At 49.5% G+C, this 19777-nt stretch overlaps 7 protein-coding genes across 7 annotated transcripts; 2 read left to right on the top strand and 5 right to left on the bottom strand.

Annotated features, from left to right (window-relative positions):
- Window positions 1-111: 111 nt before the first annotated feature.
- EJ05DRAFT_469903 (ribosomal protein L10e) lies at window positions 112-1145 on the top strand (the record flags this gene model as incomplete). The annotated part of the gene is made up of 3 exons (XM_033742923.1): window positions 112-186; window positions 339-514; window positions 701-1145. The coding sequence occupies exons 1-3, from the start codon at window positions 142-144 to the stop codon at window positions 1143-1145; spliced, it is 666 nt and encodes a 221-aa protein (XP_033596155.1). The 5' UTR covers window positions 112-141.
- A 246-nt stretch (window positions 1146-1391) lies between these two features.
- On the bottom strand, window positions 1392-8250 carry EJ05DRAFT_457618 (uncharacterized protein). The gene is made up of 2 exons (XM_033742537.1): window positions 1872-8250; window positions 1392-1812 (listed from the first exon to the last, which is right to left on the bottom strand). Exons 1-2 carry the CDS (start codon window positions 8024-8026, stop codon window positions 1545-1547), a joined length of 6423 nt encoding a protein of 2140 aa, XP_033596154.1. The 5' UTR covers window positions 8027-8250; the 3' UTR covers window positions 1392-1544.
- Window positions 8251-8540: 290 nt separating this feature from the next.
- Window positions 8541-11080, bottom strand: EJ05DRAFT_480176 (uncharacterized protein). The gene has a single exon (XM_033744823.1). It carries the CDS (start codon window positions 10648-10650, stop codon window positions 8971-8973), a length of 1680 nt encoding a protein of 559 aa, XP_033596153.1. The 5' UTR covers window positions 10651-11080; the 3' UTR covers window positions 8541-8970.
- A 661-nt stretch (window positions 11081-11741) lies between these two features.
- EJ05DRAFT_169050 (uncharacterized protein) lies at window positions 11742-12908 on the top strand. The gene is made up of 3 exons (XM_033739484.1): window positions 11742-11959; window positions 12034-12502; window positions 12555-12908. The coding sequence occupies exons 2-3, from the start codon at window positions 12036-12038 to the stop codon at window positions 12760-12762; spliced, it is 675 nt and encodes a 224-aa protein (XP_033596152.1). The 5' UTR covers window positions 11742-11959; window positions 12034-12035; the 3' UTR covers window positions 12763-12908.
- Window positions 12909-12951: 43 nt separating this feature from the next.
- EJ05DRAFT_480173 (WSC-domain-containing protein) lies at window positions 12952-14022 on the bottom strand. Its single transcript, XM_033744822.1, has 3 exons — window positions 13552-14022; window positions 13305-13495; window positions 12952-13250 (listed from the first exon to the last, which is right to left on the bottom strand). The coding sequence occupies exons 1-3, from the start codon at window positions 13837-13839 to the stop codon at window positions 13127-13129; spliced, it is 603 nt and encodes a 200-aa protein (XP_033596151.1). The 5' UTR covers window positions 13840-14022; the 3' UTR covers window positions 12952-13126.
- Window positions 14023-15522: 1500 nt separating this feature from the next.
- On the bottom strand, window positions 15523-16260 carry EJ05DRAFT_489879 (uncharacterized protein; the record flags this gene model as incomplete). The annotated part of the gene is made up of 2 exons (XM_033745828.1): window positions 15523-15590; window positions 15744-16260. 2 exons carry the CDS (start codon window positions 16258-16260, stop codon window positions 15523-15525), a joined length of 585 nt encoding a protein of 194 aa, XP_033596150.1.
- Window positions 16261-17347: 1087 nt separating this feature from the next.
- Window positions 17348-19185, bottom strand: EJ05DRAFT_457610 (mitochondrial protein import protein MAS5). The gene is made up of 3 exons (XM_033742536.1): window positions 18741-19185; window positions 18582-18670; window positions 17348-18518 (listed from the first exon to the last, which is right to left on the bottom strand). Exons 1-3 carry the CDS (start codon window positions 18810-18812, stop codon window positions 17444-17446), a joined length of 1236 nt encoding a protein of 411 aa, XP_033596149.1. The 5' UTR covers window positions 18813-19185; the 3' UTR covers window positions 17348-17443.
- Between the last annotated feature and the right edge of the window lie 592 nt (window positions 19186-19777).

Below are 19777 nucleotides of genomic sequence, written 5' to 3'. Positions count from 1 at the left end.
ACAGTTACGCCCCCGCTGCCCGATTCGGCTCGCTAAGCGAGTGTGCTTAGAAATTCAATGAACGTCCAAAAAGCCCACCATTGCTCCTCTGTTTCGTCCTCGTCATTCCACCACCTCACGACCGCCATCAATACCGACAAAATGGCCCGTCGCCCTGCAAGATGTTACCGTTACTGCAAGAACAAGGTAGGCACCTATCTACAACCTGAAGCTGCTTGAGGTCGATTGGACACCGCGCCGGCAAGAGGTAGCCCTTCGGATGGACACGCCAGGACGAAGATTCACGATCATCTTCAGTGACAACCTCAGAATCAAAGGCTAATAATCTGTGACTGCAGCCGTACCCAAAGTCGCGGTTCAACCGTGGTGTACCTGACCCGAAGATTCGCATCTTTGATCTTGGTCGCAAGCGTGCGAACGTCGATGAATTTCCCCTCTGCATCCACCTCGTCTCCAACGAATACGAACAGTTGAGCTCCGAAGCTCTTGAAGCCGCTCGTATTTGCGCCAACAAGTGAGTTTCATACCCGAACCTACATAAGGGAACCATTCTGGAAAATAAAGAGAAATGCGGCTATGGATGACATGTGGCAAAAGCACAGAACAAGAAATATTTAAAGACGGCATAGAGAGTGCCCAAAGAATGGCCGACGTCATCATGGAATTTTGAGGTACAGCATGACTAACAGAATGCTTGAAGGTACCTCGTCAAGATCGCCGGAAAGGACAACTTTCACATGCGTGTCCGCGCCCACCCGTTCCACGTTGTCCGAATCAACAAGATGTTGTCGTGCGCCGGAGCCGATAGACTCCAAACCGGAATGCGTGGTGCCTGGGGCAAGCCCAACGGCAGTGTCGCCCGTGTCAACATTGGCCAGATTCTCCTGTCCGTCCGCACCAAGGATACCAATCGTGCCACCGCTCTCGAGGCTCTCCGTCGCTGCCAGTACAAGTTCCCCGGTCGCCAGAAGATTATCGTTTCCAAGAAATGGGGTTTCACCAAGCTCAACCGTGACCAATATGTCGAGGAGCGCAAGGCGGGTCGTGTCAAGGTCGATGGTGCATACGTTCAGTTCCTGAGGAACAAGGGTAACCTTGAGTCCAACATGAGGCGCTTCCCCACTGCTTTTGAGTCAGAGGCTTAGATACCAAAGGCGATAAAGTAAATTTGCATTCACGGGTTCTGGTACATTATGATTGTTTCCTTCGGGGTGTTCCTAGGCTCAAAAACAATCAATGAAAATCATGTTCATCATAGTCCCCATGAATCTAGACACAGACATCTGTGGAGGACGGTGACCAATATCTTGAATGTCCTATTAGGAGGATTCGTGCGGATAATTCGCACGAAATTATCCGCACGACTTGTCCGTCCGGCTCTGTTGATACTTGACCTAACGATTCATAATAATCAAATTGAATATATGTATATGACCGCGATTATCATTACGAATACAATTATGCTGTGTCATGGACCCGTAACAATGGCTGTAAGCACACTCCATTCTCAGATTAATCTCGGTCACTGAAACAGTCCCAACACTTCAAAGCGTTTCCCAACCCCCATTATTCACTTCCGCGTCCAGCCTTCTAGCAATCATTGTTTGGATCCCATGACCCAACCACACAGACCTCAAGAGTGCATCATATCGTTTCTGATTCAAGAACAACTGGTGGTGACGCCGCAACGTCGGGTCTGTCTCGCCATAAATGTCGAGATAGGGGGCCGGAACCCAGCAGCCGCGGATCTGATTCATGAAAAGCACCATGCCCTTGCGGATGTTGATATACATGCCCACGTTGCCGCCACATCTGTCAATGCATTAGCCACACTGTCATACTAGGATGTTAATGTATAGGTTTTCACGTACTTCTTCTGGTGCAAGGCACAGCCGCCCTGTTTATCCTGCATGCAGCACACGCCCTGGCTGCAGAAGATCTCGCCGCAGAAAAGACACACTGCCGGATCGGTGAGGTCCCTGCCGGTTGTTGGGCATCTACGTCGGATGGCTTCGTCTGTCAGGGTATCGTAGTTCTTTGGCAGGCCGACCAACTCGAAAATGGCGGGATGTGATAGCATGATGGTGTCAGGAGAGAGGTGGGTGTTGCTGTGAGACCACATTAGGTGTGAGATCCAGCCGCGGACCATGGAGCGCAAGACACTGCCACCCTCGGATGAGGACGCGAAAGTCTCAAAAATCTCGTCGAGGGAAGGGAGTTTAAGAGCAAGAGTCAGGCGCTGATGCTCAGTCATTGTAGTTTGCGAGAGGCCTGTGTTAGGGAAGTCGACGCCGTAGCGAGCGTGCATGAGTATGACGGCCTTGCGCAGGAATGGGAGCGCATATGCCAGCATGGCTTTATGTAGGAAATAAAGGTCGACTTGGTTCATCGGTATATCACCCTCAAGTATCGATTCTTGCTCATGATGGGCCTCTATCGAATCTCTGCCAGGGGTGCTTTTTGCAGTGATAATTATGCTTCGTATAAATATTCGCATATTACGCTCCTGGGTTTGATCACTTCTCTTAAGTTCAGATACCTTTGGCATAGTGCTCGCACTACCGTGCACACGAAAGAAGGAGATGACCACCCGGACAAGCTCAGCAATGTAACATATCCGCATAACATGCTGAATGTCGAGTTGCAGGGCTGGCACTACGCAAGTGGCGCACTCCGTGAAGAAAATGAAGGTATCTTGCGATAGAATAGACTCAAAGGGTTTGAGATCGTATTCGAGCGAGGGAATTATCGTCGACATCCTCGGATGTCCGTTGAAAAGTTGTTGAAACTGTCGAGTTCGAGTGTCCAGAAACTCTTGGCACGTGTTCGACAGACCTTGGTTTCGGAGACTACCGATCGCCATATACGAAGTCACAGTCTCAGATAGAATGCGAATATGCGTGAGAGTCTGAGGCGATATTCTATCCAGTAGAGTGGTTCCAACTTCTGCCTCTACACCCCGCTGCGCAATTTCTGTGGCTGATATGGTGAAGCCTAGGCATTTGGACAGTGTGTCTGTGTAAATGAGATCCTCCCGTGCTGCTAATGGCGATGGATTGTACACATATCTAGAAGACAAATTGTTGACTTTCATCGTATCACGAAGGCGCTGATATATCCGGACGAGCTCTAATATAGGAATTGGTTGAAGTTGGGGACCGTTCGAGGCTTCAGGATTGATTGTAGCCTGGTTTCCTGTGTCATCGAGAGCTGCTGTTGCCGCGAAGTGTGGCGGAGATGCGATACGAGGTAATGTACTTGGTATTTGTCCTGCAGCAGTTATTGGTGGAAGTGTCAGTAATGACAGACGGTTTATTTCTGGAAGTTTCGAAGCAAGCGGTTGGATCAAATGCTGCGTCCCAAAATCGACGAATATCTGTCGTAGTCTGGCCAACGTTTGCGCATTCGATGGGCTATGTTCCGGGCTTTTGTCAATCTTTGCTACATGCAATGCAACATCTGTGGCAAGCCAATTCTCAAACGTAGCGCTACGATTCTGTTTGAGTACCGCCGGATATGACTCAGATTTACCTTTCCAAATGATGGGTAGAAAGGCGTTTCCTAGAGCTTTGCATAGTGGACATAAAAATTCTTTGCTGTCTGGCCTCTCAGGATGGGCACGGGCAATCTGATTCGCATGTCTTCGCTGAGTAGCTTGTACGTAAACTTCGAAGCAGTGGTAATGCATTATGTGTCCGCAACCATGAGATATGGGACCTGGTTTTGTCATCTTCGCCGGAAAGCCCTTTCCCAAGTCCTGCCGTTCTGTGATGGTCTCACGGCCGTCAAAAGTAACCTTTGTCACCATTTTCCTATTCTTCCCAGACACACCAAAAGGACGAATCTGATCCGCCGACCTATCGAGACTGGTTGGTGTTTCAAAAGCTTCAGTAACCCAGTCACTGTCACGAATGTCTGTCTGCCTTAAGATATGACTATCTGTGATGAAAGCAAAGGTACCGTAAAGTCGTTGATCACTAGTCTCCTCTTGGCACAAGATGCAAGTTCCAGATGGGTATTTCCAAAGCTTCTCTTCCTCCGGCATAGGTGTAGCAAGCTCGGCTTCAAGGTCGCTGTAGTCATCTTCATCGTCGCCCCATTCAAAAGCTTGGTTAGCCATAAAGTTTGTCTGCTGCTCTTTGAAGGAAGCCATGACTCTGGCTTGTCTTTCTAGGGCTTGCTTCTTTTTTAGTTCCTTGTCTTCAGTACTTGGAGCAGGGGAACTAGTATCCATTCTTTCCGCAGAAACGTCGATCACCTTTAACGCTTCGGCGAAAGCTTTCGGTTCTCGGTGTTGAAGTCGGCGCATGATGGTTTTTATTTTTGGCTCACAAGTCTTGAACTCATCCATTTCAGAAAGACTGTGTAACAGTCCTATAACTAGCCGACCTTGTCTTGATTGGCATCGGATCAAATTATACGCAAATGAACATTGCATGCCGTCAAGACCTTCATTGCGAGCATTTTCTTCATCTGGAATAGCGACCAAAACTAGTTGCAGAATAAATTGAAGGTATGCTTCAACTCTAGTCGCTGGAATGCTCGGGTGGTGCTTTGATGACTCCAAAGCATAATTGAGAAGATAGTAGATGATTTGTATGAACAGCGGTACTCTCGTGAATCCAGCGATATCTTTGAAGATTCCTTGACGGATAGGCCGGAGTTTGGGTTCATAAACTATATCGGATGGTGATTGTCCTGTCTTTTTCGCCATGTGCTTCTTGTACAGAGCTTCGGCTTCCTCGCGTTGATTCCGACTGTACTGTGCTATATAAGGATCGATATCCTCAAAATACTGCTCCTTGAGCATGAATGTTCCTGTGTCTGATACACCCTCGGGCGGACGGAACGTAGTCATCTCCCTGAGTACCCCTGGGAACTCGTCCAGATCCTGGGTTTTATCTGGTAATCTTGCGGACAAATCCGAGTGTGGTAAAGGCTTGAAACAAAGTATATGGGCAATGTCTCTGCGGATGGATATGAGATGTGATCCAGGTTCTTCTTCAATCGGTAGTAATGATGTCCGCTCACTGAGCAGAATGATCAGCAGGTGTACGAAGTCCTCCACAATGTCCAGCTGTTGTTGTTCCTCGAAGCTCTGAACGTCACTGTATGAGCCTCGAATCCAATTTGACAGGCCGAATCTGTCCACTATTGAAGCCAAAAACCGAGTTTTGGGACAGATTACAAGTCCAACTTGCAGCAGGAATATATCTCGTTGAAATGCGACGTCTCTTTGAACAACCCCTCGGTAGGTAGACATTTGATGCCGAAGAGTAACTCCATTTCGAATCCATGTGTTTGCACGCATTTGGGCGAGCCATGCACACACTCTCAGTGGAAAATCGAAGAGACACAAAAGATAGTCATCAGCATCTAGTTCCGGTATTTGAGCTCGGAGTGGAACAGGCGGCTCCTTCAATTGCGACGCCGAAAATGATAGCAAGCTCACTAATTGATCACGAGACATGCTCTTGCCACGATCAATCATCCAGGACAGGGTATAATGTAGCGCGTGATGAAAGCTCATGGCTTCCTTGGACACAACGAATTCAACGACTTTGAGAGGATCGCTTGGGCTATACTCGAACTCAAACTTGGAGAGGGTCTTGAACTGAATTGGTTTCTTGATCTCCGCTGCTTGGAAACGTTTTCGCTCGGATGCAGTTGAATGTATGATTACCAGTTTCGCGGTGTCCCTAATGGCTCGGTATATACTTGAATTGTTCCCATCGATAGACCACACGAAGGCTTCAGAGAAATGTCGGCAAAGCCTGTTGATCTCTCTTGTGATAAGCGATGCGCTGATCCACTGGTCGTTTTCGTACTCGATGTGCTCGCCTACTGCTCGAAGATTTGGACAGATGCCTTGGTGCAGTTTGACCAGGTCCAGGAATTGTAGTAAGTATCGTGGCTCTTCGCGCAGCCTCTCCTTTATAAGGTCTGACCCCAGGAGATATTTCATGTCCAGGAAAAAGTGATACATCCTTCGGTTAGTCACTGCTCCTTCTTGAAAGGCCAGTGTCGCCATTGGGTTAACCTCTTGCGGGTATCCCACCTGGCGTGAAGTCAAGAAAGTGTAAAGAATTGCCATAAGATTTGTCAAGAAGTTGCCCCGGTCGACAACTTCTGCCGTAATAGAGGGTGTGGTCAGCATTTGCAGTGAGAGATTTATGATTGAATGATCTGGCTCCCGATCTGCAATCAGATACAACTGTGCTAAAGTTGTATACAGTCCAGCAAACCTGAGGCCTAATACTCTCTTAAAGTATGGTATTGTCACTACCGTACTGATGAAGACGTCGCGAAGGTCAACACGGGCCTTCTTCCACATCCTTAGGTCATAGAGAATCATCCAATCCAGCCGGACACGCTCCCATAGGTCTTCGTGAATAGGTACTGCGCCCTTTTTCTTCTTGTAACCTTCAGGTACTTCCAACCAATGTCGAAGTGCTCGTGGTGGTCTTTTCTTCTGGCGGATCTTTGGTGTCTTAGGGATGTCGAGGGTTTCGCCCACATGGCTTGAAGAGACTACCATAGGTTCACCCTCAGAATCCCCAGGAGTAGTTAGTGCATCGTGCCGTCGCACTGCTGGAGGAGGTGGTGGTGGTGGCGGTGGCGGATATCCAGCAATAGTTGCTTCTGAAGCTTCTAGCTCATCGTCGGGAACATCGGACGTGTCCATCTCTACATCGCCATCTACATCCCGGGCAGGCGCAAATTCGATGTCCATTTCATCTTGGTCCAATTCTTCCTCCCATTCATTGTCGGCGTCGTCTTCGTTATCGTTGGCGTCCTCAAGGTCAGCATCAGGCCCAGGGGCGGTTGCTCTGGCCCCTCTGTTGCGCATGTCTAACAGCCGACTAAATAGGAGATCTTCTTGATAGTCCTCCACTTCGTGATCATCAAGTCCGTCTGTCCCGATTCTACTATGATGCGCTTCGCTCCCGACCCGCCAGGCTTTCAGCATCTCCTCACAAAGGATGTTGCGCAGTATCTGGTGGTCAGGCCCTACACTGCATCCAGCAATGTCTGAAATCCACTCGATGATGGTACCACACATCTGCTCTCTGAAAGTGTCTCTTGCGGATCTGATAGTGACCGTAAGTTTGATCTCTTCGATGATCTTTGCCATCTTGAGTAACTTTGGAATGTTCGTATCAAATATTACGACACTTCGACCAACATAATTAACTTCGTTGGCCTTTTGTCGCCCGAAATCTTTCCTCTGTTTGCACGCTCTGGCGACCTGGTTCTCAACATCTCCAATCGTATGCTTCTCGTCATTCCACAGAACTAAGGCATACTCCTGATCATCTTCGTCTGTGTCTAATTCACCGTACCATTTCGAATGCAATCGAGACGAGTGCTCGTCTTGTCTGATACTTTCTTCAGTCTTCGCAAGTCGTAGCTGCTCGGGCGAACAAGAAAACACATCGCAAAAGTAATCAAAAATCTTTGAGATAGTGGTTCTGATATACTCCTGAAGATCTTCGGGTAGTGGTGATCCCTCCTTGATCTTTCCTGCTGCATGAGATATACTTTCTGCCCCGATTGTATGTATGTTGCAATGCACGGGTCGTATCCAAGCCTCATCATCGCCGCAGTCACAACATCCCGCATTGCCCGGTGATATTGACACGTAAACGGTGTGTCCCTCATGATCTGAAGCATCGAAACACCTGGTACAGATCACGCAGGTTTCGTCTACAGTGCATGTCTTACACCTGTATGTAGCCTCTCCAGATTTGAAGATATGACCACACGGATGGCCTCTTGCAGCTTCGGTGTATTCAGCACCCTCCACTGCACCTTGTGCCAATTTTAAGCTCCATTGTTCTTGTGTCGAGCGTGGGACGCCGTTGGGAAAGAAGTAGGGAAGGTATTCGTCTTTGAAACCGGTGAGTGATCGAAAGAACAGTTCTAGGAGCGCAGAGCTTGAATCATCGTTGTACCGGTTGTGAAAACGCCGAGGGAAATCTCTGAGCTGCCTACATAGAACCTGCTCATGCTGCGACACAAGCATAATGCCAGGTCTGTAGATGTGATCAATAAGTTGTATGATATGGCAGGAGACGTGAAAGGCGTCCACGACGGAATTGGTGGCGAGATGCAGCGACTTCGCTGGAACGATCGTACACGACTGAAGAGATGCGCGACAGTGGGCCGGCCACCCGCTGGCTGAAAGGTGACTTCGACCTGACGATTTCGTATCTTGTGAATGTTATCGGTGTGAATGGTACTGCATAGATAGACACAGAGCCCTGGAGCCGTCCTTCTGTTAGTGGGGCGAGGGGTCCGAGATCCCCACGATCTGAGTACCTGACCCCCACAAACATCCATCTATATAGCTAAAGAAAGAGCTAATCAGTTCACGTATAAGGAGCAACCCGAGTGCGATGAAATAGGGATAATGGCAGGCTTTATAAGTAAGTGGCTTAGCTGCTCTCTATCTATCACGAATGGCAGAAGTTATCCTTCAAAGTCTAGACTCTAAACACGATGTTTGGAACGACAAATAGCACACGTCATAAGAGAATAAGGTAAGCACTTCTTGATCTATAGGACTTATCACCGAATGTACTTCCCGACCCTGTCCAGTACTACTTTACAAGTTCCGAGGGAGATATCAATATGATCCAGGGTCTTCAGCCATCCAACAGTACCAGACTCCGAATCCCAATGCAACAGCTTAATAGTAGTGTATAGCAATATGTCCCTATCCCAAGAAGCACCGCAGATCCTAACGAAGACCGATCGAAACCTTAGCTATCGTTTGTACGCTTCAATAAATGCAAAGAAGCAGACGCCGCCAACTCCAACGCTATGATATACAAAGAGCCCCCCTTCGCCAGAAGTGCAGACAATCAGTACAGCACTGTGATGTCTGCTTCCGATAGGCTTAGGCGTGCCCCAGTAAGTTATAGTTTCTTCATTATGTGGTGATATGGTGATATGCTGGTGATGTGTTCATAATTCTTTGAAATCGCTGGGCCGCTGCGTTCGTCTTTGGCGACTCTGATGACGATGAGGGTTAACTGGTTTACGGAAATACGCATTGTCTTCTTCATTTCCAAGCGGCTCAGAAAAGAAAGTTCGTTGTTGATTTGGGAAACCGTTCTGGTGTGTACTATTCTGGTTCCATCCTGAAGGGCCGGAAGCATGTTGCTGATGGCCCTGCCATTGCTGATTACCGCCGTAGCCGTTCATGTTACGGCCACTGTTGTAATTGTTGAACATCCCATTTTGCTGATATACTCCACCCATGCCATTCATGTTTCCCCAACTGCCATTTTGTTGCATCATGGGAGTCATACCATTCGACATGCCCATCATGCCAGTCATCATACCCATTCCATTACCCATTGGCAAGCCCATGCCCATGCCCATGCCCATGCCCATCTGACTCATCATGGCCATTTGATTTGGGAAGCCCATATTCGAGAACGGCATGTTTGGCTGACCGTTCTTCATCATCTGGTCTAGGTTGTCCATTTGCTCAATAAACTGGTTGGTGGGGTCGTTTGCTTTTGCGGCAGCCTCTTCAGCGGCTTTTTGTTGTTCTAGTTGTTTTCGCATGGCAGCGGGAGCAGAAGGGATCCTATTATTCTCGAGCTCTTCTTCGGCAGATCTTTTGTTAGACGAAGGGTCTCCCGTGGCTGCTGGCGCATCGCCCTCAGGAGAGGTCTCGTTCGCAGGCTTTGAAGTAGGTGCCGGCGACGGAGACTTGGACGATGATTTTTCAGGCTTGAATTCTGAATTCTGATTTTTGATTGTATCCTCTGAGTCAGGCTTAGGGCTTTTAGCCGTAGTGGCTGCTGCAGTTGCTGCCGACGACGCCGCTACTTCGTCTTTTTTGGCCTGCGACTTTTCATCTTCATACTCACGGATACGTTTTGCCATATCGTCATCAGCAACAAGATTGTCGAGCAAGACCCCTGGTGTCGAGCAATTAGGGCACACGAAGTCAGAATCCAAAAGTGCATTCTCAATACAATCGATACAATAGGTATGGCCACAACAGGGCGTCTTCTTGGGATCAACAAACATACGCATGTCTAGAGGACATTCCAAACCACGGTCTCGTAACTCCTGGTTACCCTTGGCCGCAGCTTCCTGCTGGGCCTGAGTAGCCTTCGCCTTTGCCTGGTACTGCTCCCAAGCTGCTTTGTCTGGCTCTGCGATCACATACTCGCCCTCCGCATTAATCATCACACCTGCCGGTTGCTTGGTGTCATCCGTAAATCCATCGTTAGCAAGGGCCGTTGGCTTCTCAACGGTCTTTAGGAAAGATCGAGGGATGCCGGTAGTCCTTTTAATGCGTGGCTTGTTTTCAAAGTTTGGATCGTCATTTGTTGGACATGCCTGAATCCAATGTCCCTTTTGATGGCATCGATAGCAGACATACCCTACAGGAGGTTCATGCTCGGGAACGGTAATCTGTTTGGGTTTAAAACCGGGCCGAACAGGCTTAGCCGTAGCCATTTGCTGTTTTTGTTGTTCCCATTGATTCGCACTACTTTGAAACATGGCATCAATCCTCTCTTGCTCTGTTTGTGGTTCCCTGCCAGCCGGGGCTGATGACTGTACTGCTGGTTTTGCGAGGGTCGATGATTCGGTTCGAGGGTTGTGGCGAGAGGTGATTGGCATCTTTCCCGACACATAGCGGGCTGCTTTGCCGTGTCCAGGCTTTGAAGCTGGAGCTCGACGGGCGACGACGGTTGTCGCACGAGGTATCATAGTGGTATCATCGTTGTATTCTTCTTTTGTGTCCGCATTGGAGATGATGAGGTCGAAGTCAGTACCATCACCGAGAGCTCTAGCTTGGATGATGTCACGCTTTAGATCGAAGACTGTAATGCTTGTGCCATCGAATGTGATTAATGAAGGCTCTTTGTCATTTCTAAACTTGAAATAAACCGACGATGCCATCTTGCAAAGCCGACCGTTGGCGACCCCAGCCGACACCTACAAGTGTTCCCTACACAAGTTTTCAAGAAAGCGGATATACGAAGAAAAGTGAAGAGTAGATGTGAGCCAGATTTAATAAAAATCAGAATGTCAGAGATCAGGTAGTTGCAGATGGGCTGACGAGAGTTTGCGCAGGTAAGTTGAAGAGTGTAAAGGACGTGGCTGGATTAATAAGGAACGACTAGGCGGGCGGCGGGCAGACCTAAGCAGGTGCAATATGCTCGGTCACGTGCTCACATTGGCCATCCTTGGTAAGCAGTGAAAACCAGTAATTGCATACGCAATATTACCACACCGCACGTGCATTACTCTCGGGCTTTATCAGATCAATGAAACCAGGCATGTGCGCATAAAGAGCTCTTTGACTCAAGATATGACGAAAGTTTCACTGGCTGGCAGAGCTGAAGTCTTTGAAAATCTAGTACTTTGTCTTTTGTCCTCATTGAACAATTATGTAGAGTGTGTACGTACGATTACTATGTTTGCAGGTCGTCCCCGAGGCCCCGCGCATTGCCATCCGGGCACAGCCAGCCGGGCCCCACTCCACTAATTACGAGGTCACGAAAACCTTTACGCTAGGCTCTAGCTAGTCTTAGACCGTCGTCCAGACCACTTAATACCACTCTCCTGCTCTGACCGCCTACTCTTTCTCGTCAAGTCTACCACGCTTCCACCATCGCTTCTCGCAATCCGTCTCTCAAGCCTGTGCCTTTCCAATTACTGACGTCCGCTCCATCAAAGTCCTCTGGACATATTCATTGACAGAAGCAACCCTGGCAAAACTCAGCTATGGCGCGAATTACTACCTCCAGTAGTAGTCGAAGCAGCAGTAGTAGTAGCGGTAGCAGCATCCGCGATGCCAGCCCCCGTCTGAATAACATCCTCGCAACTTGCTACGTCGTTGATACTCGCTCCAGCCTGCTTCAAGGCTTTCACTACTCCACTACCGGGGCTGGCGGAGTCGATTGGCGTTCCTGAGGTCAGCTCGGTATGGTCTCCAAGAACATGACTGCTCATCACAGTTGTCACGTACAGGTCTTCATGCCTCACACAGCTAACAAGGTATGCAGGGAATATATTCACCACCTTCAAGTCCCCCCCTCTCGGCCACCACCACCGTGAAACCGAGCTCCGGCTCTAATTTCACGGCGCGGAGAAGGGGGGCAACTTATACCATTGCGGGAGAGTGTGAGAGACTCTTCTGTGAGATACTCCGTTCTGTATTTCTGGTTGAGGGGAATACGGAATGGCAGGACTCGCTGGCTCTGGATAAGCATTCATCTGCGATCAACTACAACGACACTGAGATCTCTGGTGGGGTCAGTGTCACACGACATGGGGCACAACATGGGTTGGGTTTGCAACCTTTCGGATCGATCGAACAACGGGGTGTTGTCACCGCTTGGTGCAAGGTCTACGACTACGTGGGCGGGGCTCTTTTCAGGTGCTTCATTGTGGAAGAGGATAATGGTGAGAGAGCTATGTTTGTCTTCTTTAACGACGATGTGAATGGGAGTGACCTCAAGCCTGGGTAAGTCTCAAAAATAAAAATAAAATAGTCTTTTCGCTTACGTTAGCTATAGGCTCATGGCTTTACTCGAGCTCTGCTCCGTCCCGGGCGTGCTTTGTGACACGCTCATTGTGTGTCTCGACCGAAGCGCGCATTCTTCAGACGGCTCTTTGATGAGAAGTCTTGGTTGGGTAGGTTTTGAGCCCACAACGCTAGAGAAATGGACGAAGAATATCGATATCGTTTCACCTCGATGGATGTTCATGGGCATGGAAGTTTGATTTGATACCAAGATTGCTTGTGTGGAGGAGTTGCCAATTCACATGGATGGGTTCTCTAATGGAGTAGCATCACATCCAAGTTTTCAAGAAAGGTCTTCTCTACATATTGAAGAGGATGTCCATCTAGGCGTTCAGCATTTGGAGGCCTTCGTTGGTTTACGTCTTCTTTATGCAAAAGGTTATCACTGGGCTTGATGTTATGCAGTAATTAATGAACTTTCGTTCTGCAACGCTACATTTTTGAGAATGCCTCTACCGTGAGTCTATTCCGCTGTCATGTACCTTGGGTCCCTTTCATCCCTGGGGAAACACCGAACAATCCTCACAAACTTTATAAATCTACGCGCTCGACCCGACAACAAGATTATAGCAAAGCCATCAACAAGGTCAACGACCCTGCCAATCGCACACTCCAAACTCCACTGCTTCTTCTCCAAGACCCCGCAGCACCGTCCTCGTCGCCTTTTGTCCGATTATATAACGTCAACCTAAAACTCATAGTTAGCCAGTCCTATCTCTTAAACGCTCATGGTGATACGAACGTCAAGCGTCCGCCACACCAGCTCTCGTCGCCGCCCATACACGGCATGTCACACCAGCTTTCGTCGATCTTCTGCGCCGCCGAATTAAGATACGGTGCGCACCAGCATTCGCGTGCATATTCGAGCCCAGCGTATTGTTCGCCACCGCAGAAGTCGAAGCAGCGTTCAGGTGTAAGTGCGTCGTCGCCCTCCTATTGCTGTTGTTAGACAATCTGGCAATGAGGCAAGAGCAAGAAGGAAGACGTACCATCTTACTCCCGGAGCCGCTCAGCGCGCGTGTACTCGGTGATCCGTCGAGGGGTGTCGTCTCGTTGTAGCAGCCGACGTAGACATAGTTGCCAGCGCCTGGGAAGACGCTCGCGGTGGGTGTGCCTGTTGTGTATGGGTTGATGCCTGAAGGCACGGAGCGAGTTGCCGTAGGTGCGGCTTCGCGGTCGTCGGGTTGTGAGAATGTGACTTGTGCGGAGGAGAGGCAGAGTAGGAGTGTGGTGATTGTAAGAAGGAGGAGGGTGATTGAGGACCTGCTGGGCACCATTTCGTGTGAGGCGACTCTGGCCCGCGCGATGGCGGAGAGGCGCCGGCGAGTGGAGGTTTAGTAACTTAGAACACGCGTTGGTACATATATCGCAATGAAATCGAGTGGAAATCCTTTTTTCCAACTCAGTAAGCAAAGGAATGTTGGATTATGAAGACTTAAGGGTCAACAACGGCGCTCGAGGCGTTGCAATTCGTACTCCAACAGACAAGACGGTTCCGGTTCAGCGCTGCACAAGAAGCTGCTTTGTACTGTTCCCCACCACTCTACACTATACTCAGCTCCCGGTGTGGCATCTTCCATGCAACGGCGACGGTCTCTATTTGGCGTCTGTATGGACCACAGGCTTTAGCTATTACAATCGTAGCTGCGTCCCACTTGTTCCTCCTTACACGCTATCGGATTTAAGCCTCGGTCAGCCCACAAGGCTATACCGAACCTAGCTAGCACCCCCACAACGTCCCGCTAAAACAAGCCCCCAAGCAGCATTCACTTGCATGGGATCTAACTGCTTTCTAACTGCTTTCAACATGACCACTATGCGGTAAAACCAGTGCAGTAAACTGGCGAGAGAGCAAAGCGTGCGAAAAGGGTAGGAAATGCTTGAATGTGAAGAACCGCCCGATAGCCTTGTTTCTGCGCCTTTCCTAAAACCCAGCGCCAATTTGAAGCCTATCTCACGCCTATCAGCCGGCATTGCTGTCAAGCTACTAGGCGACCAGCAATATTGGTCTCACCTCGAATGCATCTAAGAGCTTCTCTGTTCGTCGTTGCAGCCTTTCTAACGGTTCAGCCGTCTCGATTCTAGAGTCTGATCGGGAGACCCCATATTCTTCCATGCAAGTAAGCTGCATTGCTCTCACATGCATGCCATTAGCCTGACCCCTGCTGCATCTATCGATTTCCGTCTTCAGGCAAAAGCCCGCCAGCAGAAGTGTTAAAGCGAGAGATGTGGTCTCTTCATTGGCTGGCTGTTGAAACAGGAACACCTTTGGCGAGAATACGAGAGACGGTTCCTAGTATGTTTTCTTCATTGAACAGAAGGGTAACAAGTAGGGATTGACACTGTCCTGTACTATCTAAGCAGCTTGGGATACAAACGCGGAAACTGGATGATAAGACGAACGCTTGAAAACACGAATCTCTGACTGCGAAGACGCGTTGGCTTGGAATGGGATGATCGAAAGTCATGGTTTGGACATGTCACACATGAGACTGGCCACTGTCTAAGTCTCGTTGTCTCAATAATCATTAGCAAATCTCTTCTGATTGTAGTATTACACACCCAGCCTAGGCCGAATCAGAATATGGCCTAGTGCGTATTTCAGCTTCCTCCAACGTCGTCTGCCTCATACCCCTTGAAAGGACTGAGAAGACTGGAGAAAGGTCTATAGAGATCGCGTCAAGTCTGAACAGCGCTGTGCTGTGCAACTACCGCAATGGCTGCGATTTAGCAGAATCTCATCCGCTTATTTACCCCTTGTTTATGTATCAATATATCCTGAAGGAGGCCAAACTCTCGCCCCATACGATAACTTCGGGCTTGAAGAGTTTCATTGTTTTGACATTACACTACTCGATCCTGTGTTGGGCTTTAATCTCATGGACACATACACTCCCTTTCTCATATCCTCTTTCTTTCCTTCTCACCCTCCCTTCTCTGATATCTTCCAGACAGCTCGTCTAGATGGTATCGATGACTTTGGCAGGATGATACTGAATGCTACCATTGGGCTTGATAATGTCAGGGGCTATTATCAGACCCAGAGAGTGACATATTAGACGAGACTTTGCCCCCTTCCAGAGGAGAATTGGAACCATAAGATCCCATATGAACAATCATAAGACATAACAACGTTATATGCAGCAACCGACCCACGAAATTCCTTCTTCTCATGACTTACCCCTAACTCCACTCCCCCGATTCGCATCCGCCTGGTACGTATTTGCAGCACCCACCTCCGTCCTACCAACCCTCGTCTCATCCGCATCCAACTCATATCTATACACAGTTGCCTCCGTTTCCACCGACACATCCGCTCTGCGCGTTTTCCGCCCCAAGTAAAACGCCACAACGAAAACTGCAAACATCAACGGTATTCCCAGTCCCACACCTACGCCTACGCCTACTCTGCCGCCTGAGGAGACACAGCCTTCCGTTTGTGTGTGCGCAACAGTGCTCGTTGCAGACGACTGCGCACCTGATCCATCTGAGGACAGTGTCGTCGACAGCGCTGTCTGTAACCCCTCGATAGAGGTGAATACGACGGTACTCGGTTGCTGCTCGGATCCAGTCGGTGTGATTACGATGGTCGACAAAACCGTGGTAGCTCCCCCCGTCGTACGTGCGTCAGTCTCGCAATGCAACATTGCCGCGTCACCGTTGATGTAGTAGAGCGAGCTCGGCGGATCATCGCACATAGACACACACGCTGTGTAGATGGAGAAGAAGCCTGTTTCTTGGCATATGTATCGTGATTGGGCGCTGCTTAGACAATCGTCCTAGAGGAAAGGGAGAAGAATAATGTAAGTATAGGGTTTTGCTTAAATGTGTATGATGGTGATGATGATGATATGGATGCCGGCTTACTTGGCATGGATCCAGGGCCTCAATAGACATATTCTGTGATTTATCCTCTCCCTTTCACAGGGTTGGACAGTATAACGTCGTCAGTGTGCTTTGAGTATAGGTAACAAGAAAAAGATTAACGGATTTCGGTACACAACAGAGCGAGCACAGGTCAGCAGCTTCTTGGATTCAACAAACAAGATACGGAGTATTTCGAATAGCAACGAGAACAAGTTGAAGAAGGACATCGTCCGGACGAGGCTGGCACGGCGTGTTTATTCAAGATTGTGAACGGTTCTTGTTTGCGGTATACAAGAACACCCCGGTTCCTGGTCACCAACGCCAAGTTCACTCTGAATAGTTGCCTACACGTATACACGTAACAAGGCTAGCATTGCAAGAAGGTTTGTTTCAAAATCTATTTGATATGCAGTACTCTATTTGAGTTGCAGTGCATGTATCCCCTCTCCTTCGTATGCCTCGCTCGCAGCCTCGCACATCTCTAATCCACGCCGACTGACAGATAGATAGACAGAACCTACAACCCAGCCAGCACATCGCGCCAGATTGATCAGGCTACAGATTCTACGGCCTCGTCAGAGTTTCGGACAGCGATGAGGCGGGGAGCTCATACTTGTTGCTGTATTGTGTTTCGATAGGGAGCTTCTTACTCCCCAGATCCATACATGTTTGCATTGAGAGCAAGACCATGACTGCCACATCCTCGATCCGTTGGTTCTGTGTCGAGGACGGAAGAAGGAATCTGTCTATCTGCCCCACACCTTACAAACATGCGCAAGGATGGGATGGCGACGGCTTCTGGGGCGATGGCGGGACGAGTGGTAAGGTGCCGAGGATACCAGATGTTCAGAAGACGGCGAGGACGGGCTAACTTGCAGGTCAGTAGCATACCATAGTAAGAAGAAGTATGTTCACCTTGCAAACGGGGAAAGTGATATGAAAATGCTCTAGCCGGGTATCCGAAGTCCTCTATAATGCGCGCCCCCTGTATGTGAACATCTATTGTACATTACTCTACAACTCGTCATGCACCTTTGGCGCCGGTCTTCCACTGTCTTTATGCAAGTCAACACCTTGCTTCTTCCGCCACTTGTCCCACACACCGTGGAAGTCCTTCTCCATGCCCTTCTCCATCTGGTCTGGCAGCACAACCACGTACTCGACATGCAGATTGCCAAAGCGCCGTTCCGACTCTTCCGGGATCTCCTGTGCCCAGAACGGCATGCCCTCGCCGGGCACAATCTCGACATGGTTCGGCTGTACGACGCGCCCTCGCTCGCGGGACAGAAACACGGTATGGCCATCCAAATGCGTGATATTGCGCGTCCACTCACCCATCCACGCCTCGCGCAGACTGAGCACCTCCCTCCAAAACAAATCATGTCCACGCCTGCGGAAGAACGTGCCATCCGTCCTAAACGCCTCCTCGCTCGTGTCCATTTTCGGTTCCGCCTCCGTAACATGCACAATCAAATCGCCAGCAACATAATCCGGGCTCTCGTCCGCCTCGTTCTCATACGTCAACCGCACGCCATCCGGCATGCCGGGCTCGAGATTGAGCTCAAACGTCTCCGTCTCGCGCACGACACGCGCACCACCGCACACGCTGCACTTGTGCTTGATTTGCTGTCCCTTACCGCCGCACGCGTCGCACACCGCTTGTACCTGCTGGAACATGCCTGGCGCGAGCTGGTGCCGCTGGATACGCATGCCGCGCCCGCCACAGACGCCGCACGTCTCGACCTTGCCGTCTGCGCTGCCGCTGCCTTCGCATTTGCTGCAGATGGCCTGCTTCTCGATGCTGAACTGCGTGTCGCGCCCATTGTAGAAGTCGCGAAGCGGGAGTGATACCTTGACTTCCATGTTCTGCCCACGTCGCTCGCCGTGCCCAAAGTGTCCGCCGCCGCCGAAGAAGCGGCTGAAGAGATCAAACGGGTCATGACCGCCACGCTGGCCACCGCCACCTTGTTTGTGCTGTGCCAAGCCCTCGTGTCCGTAGCGGTCGTAGATTTTGCGGAGCTCGGCGTCGGAGAGACATTCGTAGGCTTCGGCGACTGTGGTGAATTTGTCCTTTGCGGTCTCGTCGTTACTATGAGTGAGGCAGGTTGTTTAGTATGAAGTCAAGGGACGTGATGAGGGAGAGAGCGCGTACGGGTTCTTGTCTGGGTGGTACTTCTTGCTCAAGGTGCGGTATGCGCGGCGGATTTCTTTGTCTGAGGCGTCTTTGTCTAAGCCTAGAATCTGGACGAATTGTTAGTGTTTGGACTGTAGCACATGCGATAAGGATCTTGTAAAGCATGCGAAGCCTTACTTTGTAGAAATCTTCTGCACATAGCCCCAGGGAGAACAGACATAGAAGCAAGAGCGCATGGAGTAGTTGCATCGTGCCCTAGAGATCCGCCGTGAGGCTGGAAGGAGTATAAGAGACAGAATAAACAAGAACGCAATGCACTTTAGGTGCTGTTACATGGATAGAAGGATAGAAGTACGACCAGGACAACAAAAGGAGCGACGAAAGCTCTTCAAAGCTACAAGAGTGGAAAACACAAACTGATTCGCGTTATCGATGGGGAAGTTTATGGACCCCGGTTTGATGCCAGATTTCCACAAGAGCGCTGGCCAATCATGACACTGCACGCTAAACGTCGTCGTCTGAGCCTGTGATTGGCTGTAGAGTAATGCCAAACGTCTAGATGCCCTATATATTCCTTGTTGGGGCATCTATCGCCTCGGACAAAGCCCTATGCGGCCCTGGATGGGAGGCCAGAGGATGTTCACTTCGTATAGGACAGTATTGAGTCCCAAGAGAGCCTTTGTTCGTCATGTGCAAGGCCTATGATTGGGTCTCTGCATCGATTTCAACCGAAACAGGTAGGTAGCTATGCAGACGACGTCGAACTTCGTGCCGCACAAGGTCTGTGCAGAGCAAACTATTTAATTCTCTGCATGCGTGTTGTCGCTGGCTTCTCTACTGTGTATGGCAAAATCATGGACTATTTACATCAAAAGCCTCTCGCTCCTCCGTTTGCGCATTGCGTGTGACCCACCTATAAATCACCCCTGATCACACGGATTTATAGATCCTGATATGGTAAAAGCTGGTGGGAGATCATCTCCCAGCATACATATAGAAACGAAAGCATACTACAATACATCCATGTCCATCTCCAACGTCATAGCAGCGCACTTAGTCGTGATTTACTATCGACTTTCCATTGCTGATGATGCAAATAGCACGGCTGTCCCCAGCCCGAGCTGCTGATACAACGTCATGGTCTGTATTCTCCTCGCAGATCCACCCCCAGGTTTGTCAGCCTTTCATGGAGAAGAATGAATACAGAGCATGTA

This window comes from Pseudovirgaria hyperparasitica, assembly GCF_010093815.1.
Source record: "Pseudovirgaria hyperparasitica strain CBS 121739 unplaced genomic scaffold EJ05scaffold_19, whole genome shotgun sequence".
Taxonomy (NCBI): Eukaryota; Fungi; Ascomycota; class Dothideomycetes; order Acrospermales; family Acrospermaceae; genus Pseudovirgaria; species Pseudovirgaria hyperparasitica.
Note: the sequence above shows the minus strand (reverse complement) of the source record. Positions and strands in the feature narration are given on the sequence as shown.